The sequence below is a fragment of the Heterodontus francisci genome, chromosome 16 (assembly GCF_036365525.1).
Source record: "Heterodontus francisci isolate sHetFra1 chromosome 16, sHetFra1.hap1, whole genome shotgun sequence".
Taxonomy (NCBI): Eukaryota; Metazoa; Chordata; class Chondrichthyes; order Heterodontiformes; family Heterodontidae; genus Heterodontus; species Heterodontus francisci.
In genome coordinates this window covers 86,483,788-86,504,766 of record NC_090386.1, presented here as the reverse complement: position 1 = coordinate 86,504,766, position 20,979 = coordinate 86,483,788, and the positions used below count along the sequence as shown (strand labels likewise).

General features: G+C 45.2%; 1 protein-coding gene across 1 annotated transcript in view; it reads right to left on the bottom strand.

Annotated features, from left to right (window-relative positions):
* LOC137378293 (Na(+)/dicarboxylate cotransporter 3-like) overlaps positions 1-17,631 on the bottom strand; it is a 53,341-nt gene extending 35,710 nt beyond the window's left edge. The window contains exons 1-3 of the mRNA XM_068048534.1: positions 17,471-17,631; positions 9,001-9,266; positions 6,694-6,851 (exon numbers count right to left, since the gene is read on the bottom strand). Of these exons, the coding sequence (XP_067904635.1) occupies positions 6,694-6,851; positions 9,001-9,266; positions 17,471-17,572 (526 nt within the window). The 5' untranslated portion in view covers positions 17,573-17,631. The remainder of the gene's footprint in view (positions 1-6,693; positions 6,852-9,000; positions 9,267-17,470) is intronic.
* Positions 17,632-20,979: the final 3,348 nt, after the last annotated feature.

Sequence of the window (20,979 nt, the reverse complement as noted above, 5' to 3'; positions counted from 1 at the left end):
TCATTGCAATAATATTAAATTTGTCAAGCTTATTACTTATCCCTTCCTTTTGACCTTTCACATAGTATCAAATCACTGCATGCCATCACTTGCACATAAACAGGCACAATGAACCAAGGCCAAATTTGGAATTCATCAGGAAATTCGGAGTTTGATCAAACTGAGTCAAAACAGAAGAAAATAGAATGTAAAGCTTTCAATCTATTTGTGCAAAGCACTGGGCCTGTTTAGTTGCTTTTTTAAAGGTGGGTGGGGGGGTGTGTGAGAAATCAGAGGTGACCATTTTGGTTTGAGGTCAGCCAAACTAAATAAAGATCAAGCAATCCATTCTCATGATCCCAAAGTCAGTAAAAATCTGGAGGATGCAGTAGTTCTTCAGAGTTCGTATTTTTTTCCCAGGCTGTAATATCTTGTGGGGAAGCCAGACTTCCTTCAGGTTTCTTCTCCTGTTATTTACTGTTACTAGTCACCCATGACCCTTCGGACTGGACAGGACACAAAACAGCTGCTTCCAGTCTAAAATGATTTAACAGAAACGTTTTGCTTCCTCTCTGCATTTTAGTTAACCAATTGATGACGATGGAAGTCCCCGCCCCCAAAAGAAAGCAGGAAATAATCTTTCTATTCCAAGGTGAATCAAATATTCCAACCTCAGGAAAATGGCATGCTGGTGAAGACACGGCTACTCATTGAGTACATGAGTACAAGGGCGGCACAGTGGCGCAGTGGTTAGCACCGCAGCCTCACAGTTCCAGGGACCCGGGTTCGATTCTGGGTACTGCCTGTGCGGAGTTTGCAAGTTCTCCCTGTGTCTGCGTGGGTTTTCGCCGGGTGCTCCGGTTTCCTCCCACATCCAAAGACTTGCAGGTGATAGGTAAATTGGCCGTTGAAAATTGCCCCTAGTGTAGGGAGGTGATAGGGAATATGGAATTACTGTAGGGTAAGTATAAATGGGTGGTTGTTGGTCAGCACAGACTCGGTGGGCCGAAGGGCCTGTTTCAGTGCTGTATCTCTAAATAAAAAAATAAAATAAAATTTCCAAACTCAACATCATTGGGCTGAGAGCAGACCACAGAATCATGAGTAACACCAATGAAAATGATCCTAAATGAACACAGCAAGTTAGTCACCCATTGTAAAATCCAGAAACCATATCCTGTTCAGGACCAGAAACTAATATGGTCTGAGCTGACCAAGTGGATCCCACAGGGATACAGCAATTTCTCTAGAGCTCTGCTCGAACCCACACTGGAAGTATGCAAATTATTTAGATCTTCCACACTGAATTTCTGTAGCAGTTTCCCCACAATATTAAGCAGCAGCTGCACAAGTGATTTCGTGGAAGTTCACAAGGGCAGAATGATATACAGACAGAGGCAAGGCCCCAAAAACTTACCATCTTTCGGGAGCTATCCTTCCTCTTGCTGCTGAAGCTGGGTGCAGTCCCAGCATTGATGACCACTCCCAGCAGTGATGCTGGGACTAAGAGCTGCCAGCCCGCTGATTGGCCGGTAGCTCCATTAGGCGGGACATTCTGCCTCAGGGAGGTTACAGGCCCGCCCAAGACCAATTGAGGGCCTGGGGAGTGAAAAATCTCGGCATGGCTCCCCAGGCCCGCTGGAAACAGGCTTACCACTGACTTTTCGGCCGATGTGCAGGGCCTCCTGTCCAATGTAAAATTCCGGCCATAGTATTTCTTAATTAAACAGAAATGACGGAAGATGATATTGAAAGATTTTCAGAAAATATTTGAAACCCATTAATAACGTACAAAGCTGAGGAATGAAGATGGCTATTGGCGTTGGGAATTTATGTTATGAGGTAATTTTGAGAAAAAAGCAGCTTTAGAAAGATGTGATTTAAATGAGTTTTCATTCGTTAGAAAAGGAATTGACAAGGCAAGTCAAGGTATGTTCTTCACCAAGGCCATGAAAATCAATGGAGAGCTGCTTTGCAGCATAACGTACTGGGATGCACCCACTCGTGGCTACTGCTCCTGACACCCTGAGAGTTTACAGGATCAGCGAGTGTAGAATCCCAAAGACCCTGGAAAATTTGGTAGTTGCTGGCTTACCTGATAGTTAGAGTGGAGTTCCATCCCAAAGAACAACAGAGTTTCCATTGAAATAAAAACAAGAAATGCTGGAAATACTCAGCGGGTCTGGCAGAATCTGTGGAGAGAGAAGCAGAGTTAACGTTTCGGGTCAGTGTCCCTTCTTCGGAACTGGCAAATATTAGAAATGTCAAAGGCTAGAAGCAAGTAAAGCGGGGGTGAGGCAAGAGATAACAAAGAAGAAGGTGTAGATTGGACAAGGCCACAGAATAGCTGACCAGAAGGCCATGGAGCAAAGGCAAACAATATGTTAATGATGTGTTGAAAGACAAAGCATTAGTACAGATAGGGTGTTAACGGACTGAAAATTGAACAGCAGCAAGTACAAACATGATAAAAACAGTGGGTAAGCAAACTGAACAAACTAAGATACTGTATGTTTATTTTATTTCATCTTAGTTTGTTCAGTTTGCTTATCCACTGTTTTTTTTCATGTTTGTACTTGCTGCTGTTCAATTTTCAGTCCGTTAACACACTATCTGTACTAATGCTTTGTCTTTCAACACACCATTAACATATTGTTTGCCTGTGCTCCATGACCTTCTGGTGAGCTATTCTGTGGCCTTGTCCAATCTACACCTTCTTCTTTGTTATCTCTTGCCTCACCCCCGCTTTACTTGCTTCTAACCTTTGACATTTCTAATATTTGCCAGTTCCGAAGAAGGGTCACTGACCCAAAACGTTAACTCTGCTTCTCCCTCCTCAGATGCTGCCAGACCTGCTGAGTATTTCCAGCATTTCTTGTTTTTATTTCAGATTTCCAGCATCCGCAGTATTTTGCTTTTATTTTAGAGTTCCCATTGCAATCCCTTTACAAAGGAAGAACTTCAACCTCTTCCTTTAACAAATTCTGGCTTCCTTATCTTGAGGCTCCAAATCCCAACCCCGTCCTCGTTTCCCCCACCCTACCCCAACCAAGTAGGTTCAACCTTTGTCCATTTTGCCAGTTATGTCAGGTGAGACCAGGTGAACCTGAACGCGGGGTCCCGATTGAGGACTTAGGCGAGGGAATTCCCGTTTTAGGTAGATCCCATTCCCTTACTTTGATGGACTTGTAGGGGATGGGCAGAAGCTCCACCCCAAAAGGCTATGCCAGAAACAAACCTGGTGCAAGCATAGAACCTGGGAACCAAGAGGAACAACAGATTTTTGAAGTTTCAGTGCTAATATTACAAACCGCTAGATCAGGTAGAACACAGGTTGGATGCAGCATAATCTGTACCACAAGAATGTGCCCCAACCCACACCCTGGGAGGAGTATACTGTCCTCATGTGACATTTTTCCATTTTGCACAGTAGAATCTATGACTTCACTGGATGAGTCTGTCAAATGCACTGGATAAGGCTGAGGGGGGACCTAATAGAGATCTTTAAAATTATGAAAAGATTTGATAGGGTAGAGTAGAGATGTTTCCACTTATGGGGTGACAAAAACTAGGGAACATAAATGTAAAGCAGCCATTAAGGGAATTCAGAAGAAACCTTTTTGCGCAGAAAGTGGTTAGAATGTGAAACTCATGACAACAAGGAACAGTTGAGGCAGGTAGTATAGATGCATTTAAAGGGAAGCTAGGTAGTTACATGAGGAAGAAAGGAATAGAAGGATCTGCAGACAGGGTTAGAGTAAGTAGGATGGGAGGAGGCTTGTGTGGAGCATAAACACCAGTGTAGACCATTTGGGCTGAATACAATGTTCCCTCTAAATTGTGCACGTGCATGGCCACACAGCAATCCGGAATGTACTGTGCAGTGCAACCAACGGCCGTGCACAACCAAAGTTCAATTTAAAATGCAAGCGTACGTAGTCGTGCAGTAATCTGGGAACATACCGCGCAGTGCAACAAACAGGCCGCACACAACAAAGAAAGGTTAGTGGGAAAACTGGCTGAAAGAATTTACAGCACAGAAATAAGTCAATGTAAAATTCATATCAATTAGCAGCTGTCTCTCTCTAATGCTCATTTCATGTAACCAGCCAGCTGGTATTGAGTCTCTGGTCCTATCATCCTGGGCTGGATTTGACTCCCATTCCTGAGGTGGCTAACCCAAACAGGGTCTTGCACATGATCTGTCCTCAACTGAGGAAAGTGATTTATCACAGGTCACAGTTTATTTGAAGGCCATGGTGTAGTCTGTGTGTCAAATAGGGGTCTAGAAGAGTTTAAACATGGTCAGATAATGTTTGTTTGTTCCCAAGGTCATTGACCTAGAGATGAGTCATTGTTCCCTTCATAGGCAATGGGTGGAAAATTTAGCAAAGTCACGAATCAGACATGCAACTGAAGTGGGTCAAACTGGGGATAAGGTGTTAGCGTATTAATGGGCTACACCCTGGAAAGGAAGATTACAGGTTAATGCCCTTCATTCCTCCCATAAGTTTCTATTATCAACTGGATTGTTGGAAATAATAGGAATGGGGACCAGAGGCGAAAGGAAATTAGCAATGTGTCCAGCTTACATTTCAGTGGTCAACTGGCATTCACACAAGCCTAAGGGCAGGATGCTTTCTCTCAAACCTAGTAAGAGAACTGCAACCAGTCAAGGGGAGGGAGGGAGATAAAACTTAAATTTATACATCTGTAATGAGGTAAACAAATAAGAATGTAATTCTGTAATGTGGAAAATGTCACAGCAGATAAAAAGCTGTAAACTATAATTGCATACTTTCTGTAAATATTGTTGAAAATAGAGACATGTTGTCGAAGCTTTACATCTTGCACTCATCAGGACAATCTGCAAGAATATCAGTGTAAGGGAAAACAACAAAATAAATGACAGCCATTTGCTGGTTTATTCCTCAGGGCAATGCCTTGACCAATCAGAATCGAGCTGCCTGGTTTAAATTTCAAACAAAACTTGGCAGTTAACTGTCAGTCCGTAAACTGGTGCATTCTCCAAGGAAAAGCCTCTACCAATCAGAGTTCATTTGCCAACCAATCAGCACTCTCTTCTCATACAGTATATAGTTATTGTTTTCCCTTACATTGATATTCTTGCAGATTGTCCTGATGAGTGCAAGTTGAAAAGCTTCGTCAACATGTCTCTATTTTCAGCAATACTCAAGTTCTGTACTACCAAATGACAATTTGCATGCTTTCTATAAGGAGCAAAATCACAGTTACACCTAACATTACTCTAGCCCACTCCTAACTCTGTCTCCACAGGGTTTGGCAATTATATTGCTGACCGTGTCTGTGCTGGCATTGGTTATCTTGCAGAATTTTGGTAGGGAGCATAAGGAGACCCCATATTCCTTGGGAAATAAGTGTGTAAATGGGGTACAGCAACGGTAGATCTGGGGGTGTAGATACACAGATCACTAAAAGTAGCAACACAGGTTAATAAGGCTATAAACATTATTCCACTGCAAGAAACAGTGCCTCGTCTTTTGATTAGACGCTTTACAACTTTCCAGATTTAACATAGAGTTCAACAATTTCAGATCATAATCATTGCTCCCATATTTTCAGACAGCAGTTGCTGGTAATGATTCTGCTGTTTATTTAATCTGTCCTGTCTTCCACCCTATCACAGATCTTTCCCTTCCTCTGAATGTGCCGCAAACCTATTAGATCTGTAACATTTTCCAGTTTTAATGAAAGGTCACCGGCCTGAAATGCTAAACTCTGTTTCTCATTCCAAAGATGCTGCCTGACCTGCTGAGTTTTTCTGTTCATTTTAGATATTCCATTGAGGTTGGAAAAAGGGATGAAGGAAAGGGAAGTGGGTCAAAAGACACAGCAATTACAAAAAGGGAATGAGTTAAATAGTCTGCAAATGCTAAATGGAAAACAATCAAATTTTATAAAAGATAATTCGTAATTTAGCACCATCCTTTTCTCTGTATTATTCTACTATTGATGCTATACACATTCTAATTTTATTTCAGATTTTCAGCATTTGCCATTTTTCTGCTTTATTTTTGTATCTATCACATTCCGGTGTCTGTAACAACAGTGATTATCTCATTCCTGACTGGGAGGAGGTGGGGAAGTGTGTTTTAACTCAGCAGATGTCTGACAGGAAGCCCCTCCAGCGAGTTAACAAGTCATCCGCTAGAGGAAGCTGGAGATTTTAACCAGCCGAGCTTACTTGGAAACACCGCTGGTCCATTTTCAGCTCGCTCCAGGAGCACAGTGGCTGCCTGTAGGGGACGATCATGTGGCCAAAAGAAAGTCATGGCGGTTTCTCCGCTCAGGATCAGTGTCATTGTGACCCTGTCAAAATAATAGAACCCTAATTTTCAGAAGTGCATCAGGCCCCACCTCCCACCTGCTTTAGGCAGGCACCTCATTTGCCTGCAGAACCCTGTGGGCTAACATGATGTTGGGAAAAGGATTGAGTTCCATGAAGCAAAGTAACCTGCTCATTGTTAATTGCCCATCAGTTCAGTCTCCCAACTTGGTGGGTGCGGTTAAAATTGACCCCAGGATAGCAGACTGACTCCCAAGTGTTAGTTTGACTGGTTTAATATTGCTTGCAGACTTTATATTTTCTAGCATCACTGCCTTATTTGTCTTTTCAATGTACAGAACAGGAAAGAACATCTGAATTTAAAATAGGATTTTACATAAGCCTACCCGTGTTAACAGTCATCCCATTCTGTTCCACTACCCCTAAGTCACTGTACAGGCTCTTAAGGATAGCAGTGGCTACAGGCATCATCATGGCTGTAGTGGCTGTGTTACTCAGCCACATAGACAGGAGGGCAGTGGTCAGCATCATTCCCAGTATGAGCCTAAGGAACACAACATAACATTAGGATTAGAATCAATGAATGATACAGCAGAGGAGGCCATTCAGCCCATTGTGTCTGTGCCCACACTTTGAAAGAGCATTCCAACTCCCCTGCCCTTTACCCATGGCCCTGCAAATCTTTCCATCTCGAGAATTTATCCAATTCCCTTTTGAAAGTTAGTTTTGAATTTGCTTCTACCAATCTTCCATGCATTGCATTCCAGATCATCATAACTCACAAGGTATTTTATTTTCCTCATGTCACCTCTGGTTCTTCTTATAATTACCTTAAATCTGTGTCCTCTGGTCACTGTCCCTTTCACCAATGGAAATGATTTCTCCTTATTTACTCTATCAAAGCACTTCAAGATTTTGAATACCTCTATTAAATCTCCCTCTGCTTAACCTTCTCTGCTATAAGGAGAACAAGCCCAGAACAAAATAGTTCTTTTTGTAGATCTTTCTCACCACTTTCTCAAACCAGAGAGTGATCTTCCCTCCTCTCAAGATGGCAGTATTTACAGTGTTGAGTTTGATCCACTTCAAACTTCAGTGGTGGAAAAAATAATAACATTTCAATATACACTCGGAGCACTTTAGATGGCATGTTGTTTATTTCCTTTGGTTCGTCCATACAATACCAGAGAAAGATGACTGGCAATTGTGCCCCTGTCCTTTCTTTCCTCCACCTCTTCCACCTCTCACCCTGAGAGAAGGAATCTGCTGCAGGTCATAACTGCAAACTTCTATCCTGTCACTCAGCACTGATTTCCTGAAGTGCTGACCTAAAATCAAAACTGCAAGTGCTGAACACCTATAACAAAGACAGTAAATGCTGAAAATATGAAGCAGGTCAGTCAGTTTCTGTAAAGTGAAATGACAGTTCATGACATTTCAGGGTGTACCTTCCCACAGCAACAACTTGCATTTATATGGTGCCTTTAACATAGTAAAATGTCCCAAGACGCTTCACAGAACAATAGCAAACAAATTTTGACACCGAGCCACATAAGGAGTTATCTGAGCAGGTGACTAAAAGCTTTGTCAAAGTGCTAGGTTTTAAGGTACATCTTAAAGTAGGAGAGAGAAGGTAGAGAGGTGAAAAGGTTTAGAGAGCAAATTCTAGGCTTAGGGTATAGACAGCAGTCTAGGCACAGTCACCAACGGTGAGGCAAAAGAAATTGTGAATGCACGAGAGTCCAGAAATAGGGGAATACAGAATTCCTGGAGGGTTGCGACACTGGAGAAGGTTACAGAGATAGCGAAGAGCACAAGGATTGATTTTTGTTGGAATATTGAAGATAATGCCATAAGGAATGGCTGAGCCAAAGAACATTTTCATCTTTTAAGGAAAAATTGGATAATTATTTGAAGTAAAGGAAGGTACAGGGATATGGGGAGAATGCAGGGTATTGGGTGTAATCTTAGATTGCTCCAGCAAAGAGCCAGCATAGAAATGATGACCCGAATGGCCTCCTGTGCTACAGGTTTCTGTAGTTGTACGTCTCTAACCTCCGATTATTTGTTTCTCTTCCCTACTTGTCTAAAATCAGCCTTGTGGATGATTCTACAGGCATTGAGACATTTGAGACCACAGCCAGTGGTTACATATGAGACAGACAGCGAGAGACAGCAACTGTCCATCCACTGTGTTGCTCCTCCCTACCCCTGCAACCTCGTTTACCCCGTAGGTCCCAGCGACCACAGTCCATGCTTCTGACTTTTCTGCATCTTACTCTTTCCTCTCTACTTCCAGTTGCAGAGTTCTCAGCTATCAGTTCCTGCTCTTTATCCACTTTCTTGAATCCCTTTCTTCTACTACCTTTCTGCCTGCCTTCAAAAGCTTACTTTAAAACTACTTCTCTGATCATGTCTTTGAACATCTCCCCTAACTCTTCTCCCTTGACTGATCAGCATCAAGTTTTAACCTCTGAGAAGTGCTTTGGGACATGTTACATTAAATGCCAAATTGTTAATGTTGTTGAAGGTCTTTAGTGACCGAAACTTAGTATGGCATAACTCACTAACAGACAATCCTTTGCAAATCTACAGGCGACTATTTCAAGTCGGCCAGGTCCTGAATGATGATTATTTCCTACAGACTAATTTCCAGCCTGATTAGTAATTTACTGCATCACTGCTGTGCTTACATGAAAGGATTAACCCCCAAACACATGAGGATTCGGAGCGCTACTCTGCGGTGCAGCTTGCAATCTTCAATCGCCACAGCTATCATCAAACCACCAAAGAAGAGGATATTTGTGTCAAGAAAATACAGGGGGCAGGTCTTCGATGAAGGCAGGACTCCAAAAAACGGGAAGAGGCAGATGGGGAGCAGCGAGGTCACTGCGAGTGGTAATGCTTCGGTGCACCAGAAAGTAGCCATAATCAGAATTATATAGAGACAGCTTCCCTCCTGGTGAGAAAAAAAGATCAAATTAAAACCACATAACAAGAAATTAGGTCAATTAGACAGCAAAAGTGATGGTAATTGCAAAGATTTATTTCAACATTGTGCACCAAACAGCAGACACTTTGTACAAGGACTGCATGACAAGAGTGGAACACACTGAGGGGTTTGAATCATACCATAAACTTCAATGCTGTATGAATGCCAATTGATCCCTTACTCTGGAAACTTTCACAGTCAGTTTCTATGTTCCCCGCAAGCTTGCTCTCGTACTCGATTTTCCTCTTCCTAATCAACCCCTTAGTCCTCCTTTGCTGAACTCTAAACTGCTCCCAATCCTCAGGTCTGTTGTTTTTTCTGGCAAATTTATATGCCTCTTTCTTGGATCTAATGTTATCTCTAATTTCCTTTGTAAGCCATGGTTTGGCTACCTTTCCTGTTTTATTTTTGCGCCAGACAGGGATAAACAATTGTTGCAGTTCATCGATGCGCTCTTTAAGTGTTTACCATTGCCTATCCACTGCCATCCCTTGAAGTAACGTTTCCCAATCCATCTTAGCCAACTCGCGCCTCATACCTTCGTAGTTTCCTTTATTAAGATTCAGGACCCTAGTCTCAGAATCAATTACGTCACTCTCCATCTTGATGAAGAATTCTATCATATTATGGTCGCTCATCCCCAAGGGGTCTCACCCCACTAGATTGTCAATTATTCCTCTCTCATCACACAATACCCAGTCTAGAATGACCTGTTCTCTAGTTGGTTCCTCAAAGTATTGGTTCAGAAAACCATCCCATATACACTCCAAGAATTCCTCCTCCACGGTATTGTGACTAATTTGATTTGCCCAATCCAAAAGCAAATTCAAGTCACCCATAATTACAGATGTTCCTTTATTGCATGTGGCTCAAATTTCCTGTTTAATGCCATTCCCAACATCACCACTACAGTTTGGGGGTCTATATACAACCCCCAATAACGTTTTTCCCCCCTAGTGTTTCTCAGCTCGACCCACACAGATTCCACATCGCCAGAGCTAATATCTTTCCTTACTATTGTGTTAATTTCCTCTTTAACCAGCAATGCAACTCCACCGCCTTTTTCTTTTTGTCTGTCCTTCCTAAATACTGAATACCCCTGGATGTTCATTTCCCATCCCTGGTCACCTTGCAGCCATGTCTCCGTAATCCCAACTATATCATATCCGTTTACATATATTTGCGCGATTAATTCATCCGCTTTATTGTGAATGCTTCGCGCATTAAGGCACAAATATTAAGGCTTGTCTTTTTGACATTACTTGTCCCCTTCCCACTATTTTTCACTGTGGCCCTGTTTGATTCGGGCCCTTGATTTCTCTGCCTATCACTTTTCTTATTCCCCTTACTGTCTTTGGTTCTTGTCTTTGACCCCCCCTCCTCTGACTCCTTGCAAAGGTTCCCATCCCCTGCAATTTTAGTTTAAACCCTCCCCAACCACTCTAGCAAATACTCTCCCTGGGATATCAGTCCCAGTCCTGCCCAGGTGTAACCCGTCCAGTTTGTACTGGTCCCACCTCCCCCAGAACAGGTCCCAATGCCCCAGGAATCTAAAACCCTCCCCCTCACACCATCTTTTCAGCCACGTATTCATCCAATATATCCTGCTATTTCAACTCTGACTAGCACGTAGCACTGGTAGTAATCCTGAGGTCACTACCTTTGAGGTCCTATTTTTCAACTTACTTCCTAGCTCCCTATATTCTGCTTTTAGGACCTCATTCTTTTTTTTACCTATGTCGTTTGTACCAATGTGTACCACGACCATTGGCTGTTCACTCTCCCCCTTCAGTATGTCCTGTAACCGCTCTGAGACATCCTTGACCCTAGCACCAGAGAGGCAACATACCATCCTTGAGTCTCTTTTGCGGCCACAGAAACGCCTATCTATTCCCCTTACAATTGAATCCCCTATAACTATTGCATTCCCACATTTTTTATTCCTCCCCTGTGCAGCAGAGCCAACCGTGGTGCAACGAATTGGGCTGTTGCTGCTTTCCCCGAGAGGCCATTCCCCCCAACAGTATCCAAAACAGTATATCTGTTCCCTCCGCGACACCCTGGTCCACTCCTCCATTACCCCCACTACCTCGTCCCCTTCCCAAGGCACCTTCCCCTGCAATCGCAGGAGGTGTAATACCTGCCCATTTACCTCCTCTCTCCTCACTATCCCAGGCCCCAAACACTCCTTTCAGGTGAAGCAGCGATTTACTTGTACTTCTTTCAATGTAGTATACTGTATTCGCTGCTCACAATGTGGTCTCCTCTACATTTGGGAGACCAACCGCAGACTGGATGACCGCTTTGCGGAACACCTCCACTCAGTCCGCAAGCAGGACCCTGAGCTTCCGGTTGCTTGCCCCCCTGCTCTCATGCTCACATCTCTGTCCTGGGATTGCTGCAGTGTTCCAGTGAACATCAACGCAAGCTCGAGGAACAGCATCTCATTTACCGATTAGGCACACTACAGCCTGCCGGACTGAACATTGAGTTCAATAATTTCAGAGCATTACAGCCCCCCATTTTACTTTCATTTTTAGTTTTTTCTTTTTTTCTTTTTTACATTTTTTACATCATTTTTTTGCATTTATTTCATTTCATCTTAGTTTGTTCCGTTTGCTTACCCACTGTTTTTTTTTTCATGCTTGCACTTGCTGCTGTTCAATATTCAGTCCGTTAACACCTTTTATGTACTAATGCTTTGTCTTTCAACGCACTATTAACATATTGTTTGCCTTTGCTCCATGACCTTTTGGTCAGCTATGTGGCCTTGTCCAATCTACACCTTCTCCTTTGTTATCTCTTGCCCCACCCCCATCTCACTTGCTTATAACCTGTGACATTTTTAATATTTGTCAGTTCCGAAGAAGGGTCACTGACCTGAAACGTTAACTCTGCTTCTCTTTCCACAGATGCTGCCAGACCTGCTGAGTGGTTCCAGCATTTCTTGTTTTTATTTCAGTATATTTGTTTTGCGGGGGAATAGCCACAGGAGATTCCTGAACTGCCCGCCTAGTCCTCTTGCTCTGCCTGATGGTCACCCATTCCCTTCCTGCCTGTGGAGTCTGAGCCTGCGGTGTGACCACCTCTCTATATGTGCTATCCACGATACTTTCGCCTTGTGGATGCTCCACAGTGTCCCCAGCTGCCACTCCAGCTCTGAAACCCAGGCTTCCAGGAACTGCAGCTGGAGACACTTCCTGCATACATGCTGGTCCCGGGCACTGGAAATGTTCCCGGCTTCCAACATGAAGCAAAGGAGCACACCACGGCTTTGAGCTCTCCTGCCATGACTTAACCCTTTAAATTAACCTTTTGGAAGATCTTAATGTCAAATAATATCAGTTACTCTAGGGCCCTTCTTCCCTAGTCTTGAATAAAGGAGTTACATTCACTATTTTCCAATCTAATGGAACTTTCCTTGATTCTAGGGAATTTTGGAAAATCAAAACCAATGCATCAACTATCTCACTAGCCACTTCTTTTAAGACTCTAGGATGAAGTCCATCAGGACCTGGGGACTGGTCAGCCAACAGCTCCAACAATTTGCTCTGTACCATTTCTCTGGTGATTGTAATTTTCTTGAATTCCTCTCTCCCTTCCAATTCCTGATTTACAGCTATTTCTGGGATGTTAGGTGTATCCTCTATGGTGAAGACCAATGCAAAATACCTGTTCAATTCATCTGTCATCTCCTCATTTTCCCTTATTCATTCCTCATACTCACTTTCTATAGGACTAATGCTCACTTTGTTAACTCTTCTTCTTTCAATATCTGGAGAAACTCTATCTGTCTTTATATTTCTTGTCAGCTTTCTCTCATACTCTAATTTTTCCTTCCTTGTCAATCTTTGCTGTTCTATATTCTGTCCAATCTTCTGACCAGCCACCCATCTTTGAACAATTATATGCTTCTTCTTTAAGTTTGATACTATCTTTAACTTCTTTAGTTAACCACGGATGGTCGGTCCTCCCCTTGGAATTTTTCTTTCTCGTTGGAATGTATCTATTCTTTGTATTCTGAAATATCCCCTTAAATGTCTGCCACTGCATCTGTATTGACCTATCCCTTAACCTGATTTGCCAGTTCACTTTTGCTAGCTCTGCTTTCATGCCCTCATAATTGCCCCATTTTAGTTTAAAATACTAGTCTTAGTCCCACTCTTCTCCCCCTCAAACTGAATGTAAAATTCAATTATATTATGACCGCTGCTGCCTAGGGGCACCTTCACTATGAGATCATTAAATAATCCTATCTCGTTGCACAACACCAGGTCTAGTATAGCCGGCTCTCTGGTTGACTCCAGGATGTGCGGTTCTAAGAAACTATCCCGAAAACATTCTCCTCATCTTGGCCATCTTTGCCCATCTGATTTTTCCAATCTATATGTACATTATAATCCCCCATGATTATCGCTGTACTGAACTATAGAGGACCCAAGTTTTTATAAGATAAGTGCAATAATGGCTGACTTTTCCCGGCCCCTCGACGCCGCGGTTCATTGCACGGGGGCCAGTAAAATGTTGCGGGGAGAGGCCCGCCTTGAACCGCGACATCGAGAAGGGCCCATTGCATATTACCGGCAGCGGCGGGATCTCAGTGTGGCCCCCCCTCTGCCGCATGGCGGCGGCACCACAATAAACATACGGTAATGATTATAAAAACAGAAAGTGGTGGAAAAACTCAGCAGGTCTGGCAGCATCTGTGGAGAGAGAAGCAGAGTTAACGTTTCAGGTCAGTGACCCTTCTTCAGAACTGGCAAATATAAGAAATATAAAAGATTTTAAGCAAGTAACGCGGGGGTGCGACAAGAGATAACAAAAGCCAGCGAGTCCTCACTCTGCATTACATAAGGTAAGGAGGGAGGGGGGACACACAGGGGTCTAATTGGGCGGCACATTGGCGCAGTGGTTGGCACCGCAGCCTCACAGGTCAAGGGACCCGGGTTCAATTCTGGGTACTGCCTGTGCGGAGTTTGCAAGTTCTCCCTATGACCGCGTGGGTTTTCGCCGGGTGTTCCGGTTTCCTCCCACAGCCAAAGACTTGCAGGTGATAGGTAAATTGGCCGTTGTAAATTGCCCCTAGTGTAGGTAGGTGATAGGGAATATGGGATTACTGTAGGGTTAGTATAAATGGGTGGTTGTTGGTCGGCACAGACTCGGTGAGCCGAAGGGCCTGTTTCAGTGCTGTATCTCTGAATAAAAAATAAATAAATAAAACTCTGCATTCTGGAAGGGAGCAGTGAGGGGGGGGATATGCAGGGGTCTAACTCCACATTCTAGGAGGGAGGGGGGCTACACAGGGGTCTCACTTTGCATTCTGAAAGGGACGGGGTCTGGGATTACTGGAGGGAAAGCTGTGCTGGCATGAAGGGAGGTACCATGTACCGTCCCTCTATTAATAGTGTACGCTTTGTGTTTGTGAGGGGACAATGGCACACTAGGCACCCTGAGTGTGGGGAGGGTGCCAGAAAGGGCAGGAGCACTAAGGTTTTATGGTGGTGGGGGAAATCGATTTAGCTGGTAGGATCTTGATGCGGTCATGCTGTACCACTCTGACTGTTGGCCAAGATGGGCAATGCCGTGGTATGCCACATAGTTGATCCAGGAAAGCAGTTGATGTACCCGTCAACACCAATCCCTGCCCTGTTAGGAACCTTTGAATACATGCAGGGTTCAACTTATTTATCGGTATGGCTCATCCTAGATTGTGTGATCCTCAGTACGTGAGGATCCATATGCGCTAGAGGCAATACCAACAGGCAGGTGTGATCCACGTAGTGGATGCCGGTCATGAGCAGCAGCCCCCAAGGGGAACCCGCCATTATGGTTGCCGTGCATCTATAGGCCGCACATAACATGCCATCAGATGTCAGAGCACCAGTATCAGAGGAGATTGGGCATTTAGAGAGGGTGGTGACATGTCTCTGTGCCCTGCTCAAGGATGACCGGCAGCCCACGGGCTCCGGTGGACATCCCATGCCTTTGTTCATCATAGTGGCAGTAGTTTTCAAGCCTGACACCTCTGCAGCCTTTTAGGGGCCCACCAGAGACCTTTGTTGGGTCACACAGTCAGCAGTGCACCGCTGCATCAGGGAGGTCACCAATGCCCTGCACCAGAGGGCCAGTGAGTATGTCCGCTTCAGGACGGACTCTCACAGCCAGGCCCAGAGGGCCATTGGTTCTGGCACCATTGCCGGAGAACCATAGGTTGTAATGTTCATAGACTGCACTCATGTGGTCATCAGGCCTCCTGCCAGGCTACAACCTGCAGACATCACCATTAAAGGAGCCCTCTCACTCTATGTGTAGCTGGTATGTGAGCACCACAGATGTTTGCAGCGAATGTGTGACCGCTTCTCAGGCAGCTGCCATGACACCTGGGTCTTGCGCCAGTCCCAGCTGTCACCGCTGTTCACTGAACTGGATCAGATGGAGGGGTGGCTTTTTGGAGATAAGGGCTATCCTTTGCAGACATTGATCCCGACACCAGAGACTCCACCACTGCTGCAGAGGAAAGATACAACCCCAGCCACTGAGCTACATGAGCCACCATTGAGCAGGAGATCGGCATGCTGAAAGAGCGCCTCCAATGCCTGTATGGATAGGGTGATGCCCTGTACTACGGGCAGAAAAGGCCAGCTCCTTTCTTTGCTGCTCTGCACAACTACGCACTCAATAGAGGCCAGGCCTGGCATGATGAGGAGAGACGTCAACAGGATTCCTCCTCGGACTCTGAGGACGCTGAGGACCTACAACATGGAAGATGCATGTGAGGACAGATGGCACCCAGGCTCTGCACGCAGGGCTAGCAGTGAGCTAGGAATGTACGGAAGTGCTTATCAGACAAAGGCTGTCTGCTCCATAGGAACTGACATGAGCTCTGCAAGCCACACATCACCCTCGCTCACCTGCTGTGCACCAGTCCACATCTGCAGCATCCCTGTGTAAACCACTAGAGGCAGCAGCTGACTGAGCCAATGTCCATGTCACTGCATCCATGGAGACGCTCATGAGTAATGGTGGCATGGCAATGATGTTATTGCATATGTTGGCTGTCCTGAAGGGCCAACGGTGGACAGGGATGTGACATTGGCGCTACATGCTGGCACACATCATTCACACAGAGAAAAAGACACACATGTTAGTGAGGAATATTTTGTGAAAGATGTATTTACATTGCTGTGACACCCATGCATTCCCATTTTGTCAGTGTGTTCTCTGTAAACCTCTGTAATACCCGTTATGGCGTATTTAATTCTCACGTTCTGGAATGCGCAAATTTAAGATTATTCACCCAGGTGCAGCACGCCGACACAAAGGAATATTACACTTGAGCGGGAGAAGAGGATCGCAATTTCACAGGACACTGGGACACAGCAGGGTCAGTTTGTGGCAGCAAAATGGAAAGTGTTGGGGTCACTCAGCAGGTCAGGCAGCATTTGTGGAGAGAGAAGCAGAGTTAACTTTCAGGTCTGTGAACTTGGACAAGTTAACTCTGCTTCTCTTGCCACAGATGCTGCCTGACCTACTGGATTTTTGCAGCACTTTCTACTTTGCTGTCAGATTGACTGCAGCCCCACTCTTTGGCAGTCAGGTAAGTATTTCTTTGACAGCTGTCAGGAAGCAGCTGCTGGAGTGCTTAAAATAGGGCCCCAGCACCTGCTGCACGACTGTCAAAGGGCTGCTCACTGCGCCGAATGTCCCGCCTCTCCCCACGTTAAATTGCGGGGGCTCTGCGCCGGACGCCAGATCAGCCACGGAACCTTTGCAACTTTTTTGTAGTCTGGGTTAGAGTGGAGCAGAATGGGCAGAACAGCCTCCAGTATAACTCGGCTGTCACCAGCTCGTCTTTCCCCTCAGTAGCTACCAGTCTAAGACCAGTGATGCAATAAAGCCAAGACCGCGTTACATCCTGAGGTTGAATGTTTATACAATCCGCCCTGACAGTCGAGCGTCTTCTTAATAATTGATTCTATTTTCTGCCTTTAGAGTTTGGGCATATTGTCTAAAAAAGGATGACCCGTCGTTCCTGTTTAGGATGGCTCTACATTTCAATAAATGTGCCTTTTCTTTCCTACTTAACTCTCACTCCGCCAACAAGATCGGAATCAAATGAGTTAGACGTTCAGCAAACTTTCCTGAAGTTTTTAGAAGAGGCCAGATCCTACCTTATGAGGCATTAGAAATAAAGCTGGTAAAAACACCAGCGGTGCCAAGATCAAGATGAGTTGTTGCCGAACTTTCCATATCCTTCGGAAGATGGCTCCCATGTTTAATGAGTTAAAAGTGACAAGCAATGGAAATCGCCTCAAACGCTCCTATATGAACAACTCGCTCCACAAGAGGCGGGTACCCGTTGCCAAACACGCCTTCCTCTTGCTCAGATGCGAAGTTGTCATTTAGACTTGGGCTGGTGCAAGAATGGCCTCTTGGCGTCACCTCAATCAGTGGATTTACTGATGATTTTCTGTTTACTCCATCTCACATCTGCTTTCAGAGAAAACAGGCGTCTATTTAACACTTGCCTTGGAATTATTTCTTGAATGTTCCAAATAGCCACTGTGATATACTAACTACAGAATAACACTGGGAAGAGAGAGTTGTCGTATGGCGTACCGACGTCTACCTTGCAGAAGCTCAACGCCAACTCACGGACACTTCTTCCTACCTCCCTCTGGACCATGACCCCACCATCGAACATCAAGCCACCGTCCAAAGGACTGTCACTGACCTCATCTCCTCTGGAGATCTTCCCTCTACAGCTTCCAACCTCATAGTCCCACAACCCCGGACAGCCCGCTTCTACCTCCTCCCCAAAATCCACAAACGGGACTGTCCCGGCAGACCCATTGTGTCAGCCTGCTCCTGCCCCACTGAACTTATTTCTTCCTATCTAGACTCTATCTTTTCTCCACTGGTCCAGTCTCTTCCCACCTACATCCGTGACTCTTCTGACGCCCTACGTCATTTTGACAATTTCCAGTTTCCTGGTCCCAACCGCCTCCTCTTCACTATGGACGTCCAATCGTTCTACACCTCCATCCCCCACCAGGATGGTTTGAGGGCTCTCCGCTTCTTCCTGGAACAGAGGCCCAACCAGTCCCCATCCACCACCACCCTCCTCCGCCTGGCTGAACTTGTTCTCACATTGAACAACTTCTCCTTCAACTCCACGCACTTCCTTCAGGTAAAAGGTGTCACTATGGGTACCCGCATGGGTCCTAGTTATGCCTGTCTTTTTGTGGGATATGTCGAGCATTCTTTGTTCCAGTCCTACTCGGGCCCCCTCCCCCAACTCTTTTTCCGGTACATTGATGACTGTTCCGGTGCCGTTTCCTGCTCCCGTCCCGAACTGGAAAACTTTATCAATTTTGCTTCCAATTTCCACCCTTCTCTCACCTTTACATGGTCCATCTCTGACACTTCCCTTCCCTTCCTCGACTTCTCTGTCTCCATCTCTGGGGATAGGTTGTCTACTAATATCCATTATAAGCCCACCGACTCCCACAGCTGCCTCGACTACACTTCTTCACACCCTACCTCCTGTAAGGACTCTATTCCATTCTCCCAGTTTCTCCGTCTCCGACGCATCTGCTCTGATGATGCTACCTTCCATGACGGTGCTTCTGATATGACCTCCTTTTTCCTCAACCGAGGATTTCCCCCCACTGTGGTTGACAGGGCCCTCAACCGTGTCCGGCCCATTCCCCGCACCTCTACCCTCACCCCTTCCCCTCCCTCCCAGAACCGTGACAGGGTTCCCCTTGTCCTCACTTTTCACCCCATCAGCCTCCATATCCAAAGAATCATCCTCTGCCATTTCCACCACCTCCAGCGTGATACCACTACCAGTCGCATCTTCCCCTCCCTTCCCCTGTCAGCATTCCGAAGGGATCGTTCCCTCCGCGACACCCTGGTCCACTCCTCCATTACCCCCACCACCTCCTCCCCGTCCCATGGCACCTTCCCCTGCAATCGCAGGAGGTGTAATACCTGCCCATTTACCTCCTCCCTCCTCACTATCCCAGGCCCCAAACACTCCTTTCAGGTGAAGCAGCGATTTACTTGTACTTCTTTCAATGTAGTATACTGTATTCGCTGCTCACAGTGTGGTCTCCTCTACATTGGGGAGACCAAGCGCAGACTGGGTGACCGCTTTGCGGAACATCTCCGCTCAGTCCGCAAGCAGGACCCTGAGCTTCCGGTTGCTTGCCATTTCAACACTCCCCCCTGCTCTCATGCTCACATCTCTGTCCTGGGATTGCTGCAGTGTTCCAGTGAACATCAACGCAAGCTCAAGGAACAGCAGCTCATTTACCGATTAGGCACACTACAGCCTGCCGGACTGAACATTGAGTTCAATAATTTCAGAGCATGACAGCCCCCCATTTTACTTTCATTTTTAGTTATTTTTTCTTCCTTTTTTTACATTCTTTTTTACATTTTTTACAATTTTTTTTTTGCATTTATTTCATTTCATCTTAGTCTGTTCAGTTTGCTTACCCACTGTTTTTTCAGGTTTGCACTTGCTGCTGTTCAATATTCAGTGTATTCACACCTAATCTGTACGAATGCTTTGTCTTTCAACACACCATTAACATATTGTTTGCCTTTGCTCCGTGACCTTTTGGTCAGCTATGTGGCCTGGTCCAATCTACACCTCCTTTGTTATCTCTTGCCCCACCCCCACCTCACTTGCTTATAACCTGTGACTTTTCTAATATTTGTCAGTTCCGAAGAAGGGTCACTGACCCGAAACGTTAGCTCTGCTTCTCTTTCCACAGATGCTGCCAGACCTGCTGAGTGGTTCCAGCATTTCTTGTTTTTATATACCTTATATTAAAGCCTGGCTACCCGACCTGAACCTGACCAAACCCGACTACATGTGTCGGGTTCGGGTCGGGCTGGACTGTACAGTTTAGCTCTGGCAGTCTTGGTGCCACTTGTCATGCCCGCTTATGTATTAAAACTTAAGTGACATTTTTAATCCAAACTCTTCACTGCTTGATTTTAAAAAAAATTAAGATGTGGGAACACATTTCCAGATGTGGTTTTAAGTCTGGAAATTTTTGTGAATTGCATTTCTAAGGCATTTATATTTAAAATGACTTCATGAAATTCAATAACACAAATTAAGGGCTGCCTTACAGTCTATATTAGTCAACCTAATAGCTTGTGTTCCTTGAATGAAGTATTCCTCTGATCCCAAAGCGTGTGTTCTGTTCCATGGGAGTGAATAGAGAGCTTGTTATCTCTAGAAACTTCGGTTCATGTCAAAACCATCTTGAAGACATCAAACAGTGTAGCATTCTTAATGCAATATTTTCCCATCTCAAGGCTCGAGTCGCTCTGAACAGGCTCCAGAAGCTGGCCGAGCGCGTCTACCCTGAGGCACAGTGTGGCTTTCGTGCAGAGAGATCGACCATTGACATGCTGTTCTCCCTTCGTCAGATACAGGAGAAATGCTGTGAACAACAGATGCCCCTCTACATTGCTTTCATTGATCTCACCAAAGCCTTTGACCTCGTCAGCAGACGTGGTCTCTTCAGACTACTAGAAAAGATTGGATGTCCACCAAAGCTACTAAGTATCATCACCTCATTCCATGACAATATGAAAGGCACAATTCAACATGGTGGCTCCTCATCAGAGCCCTTTCCTATCCTGAGTGGTGTGA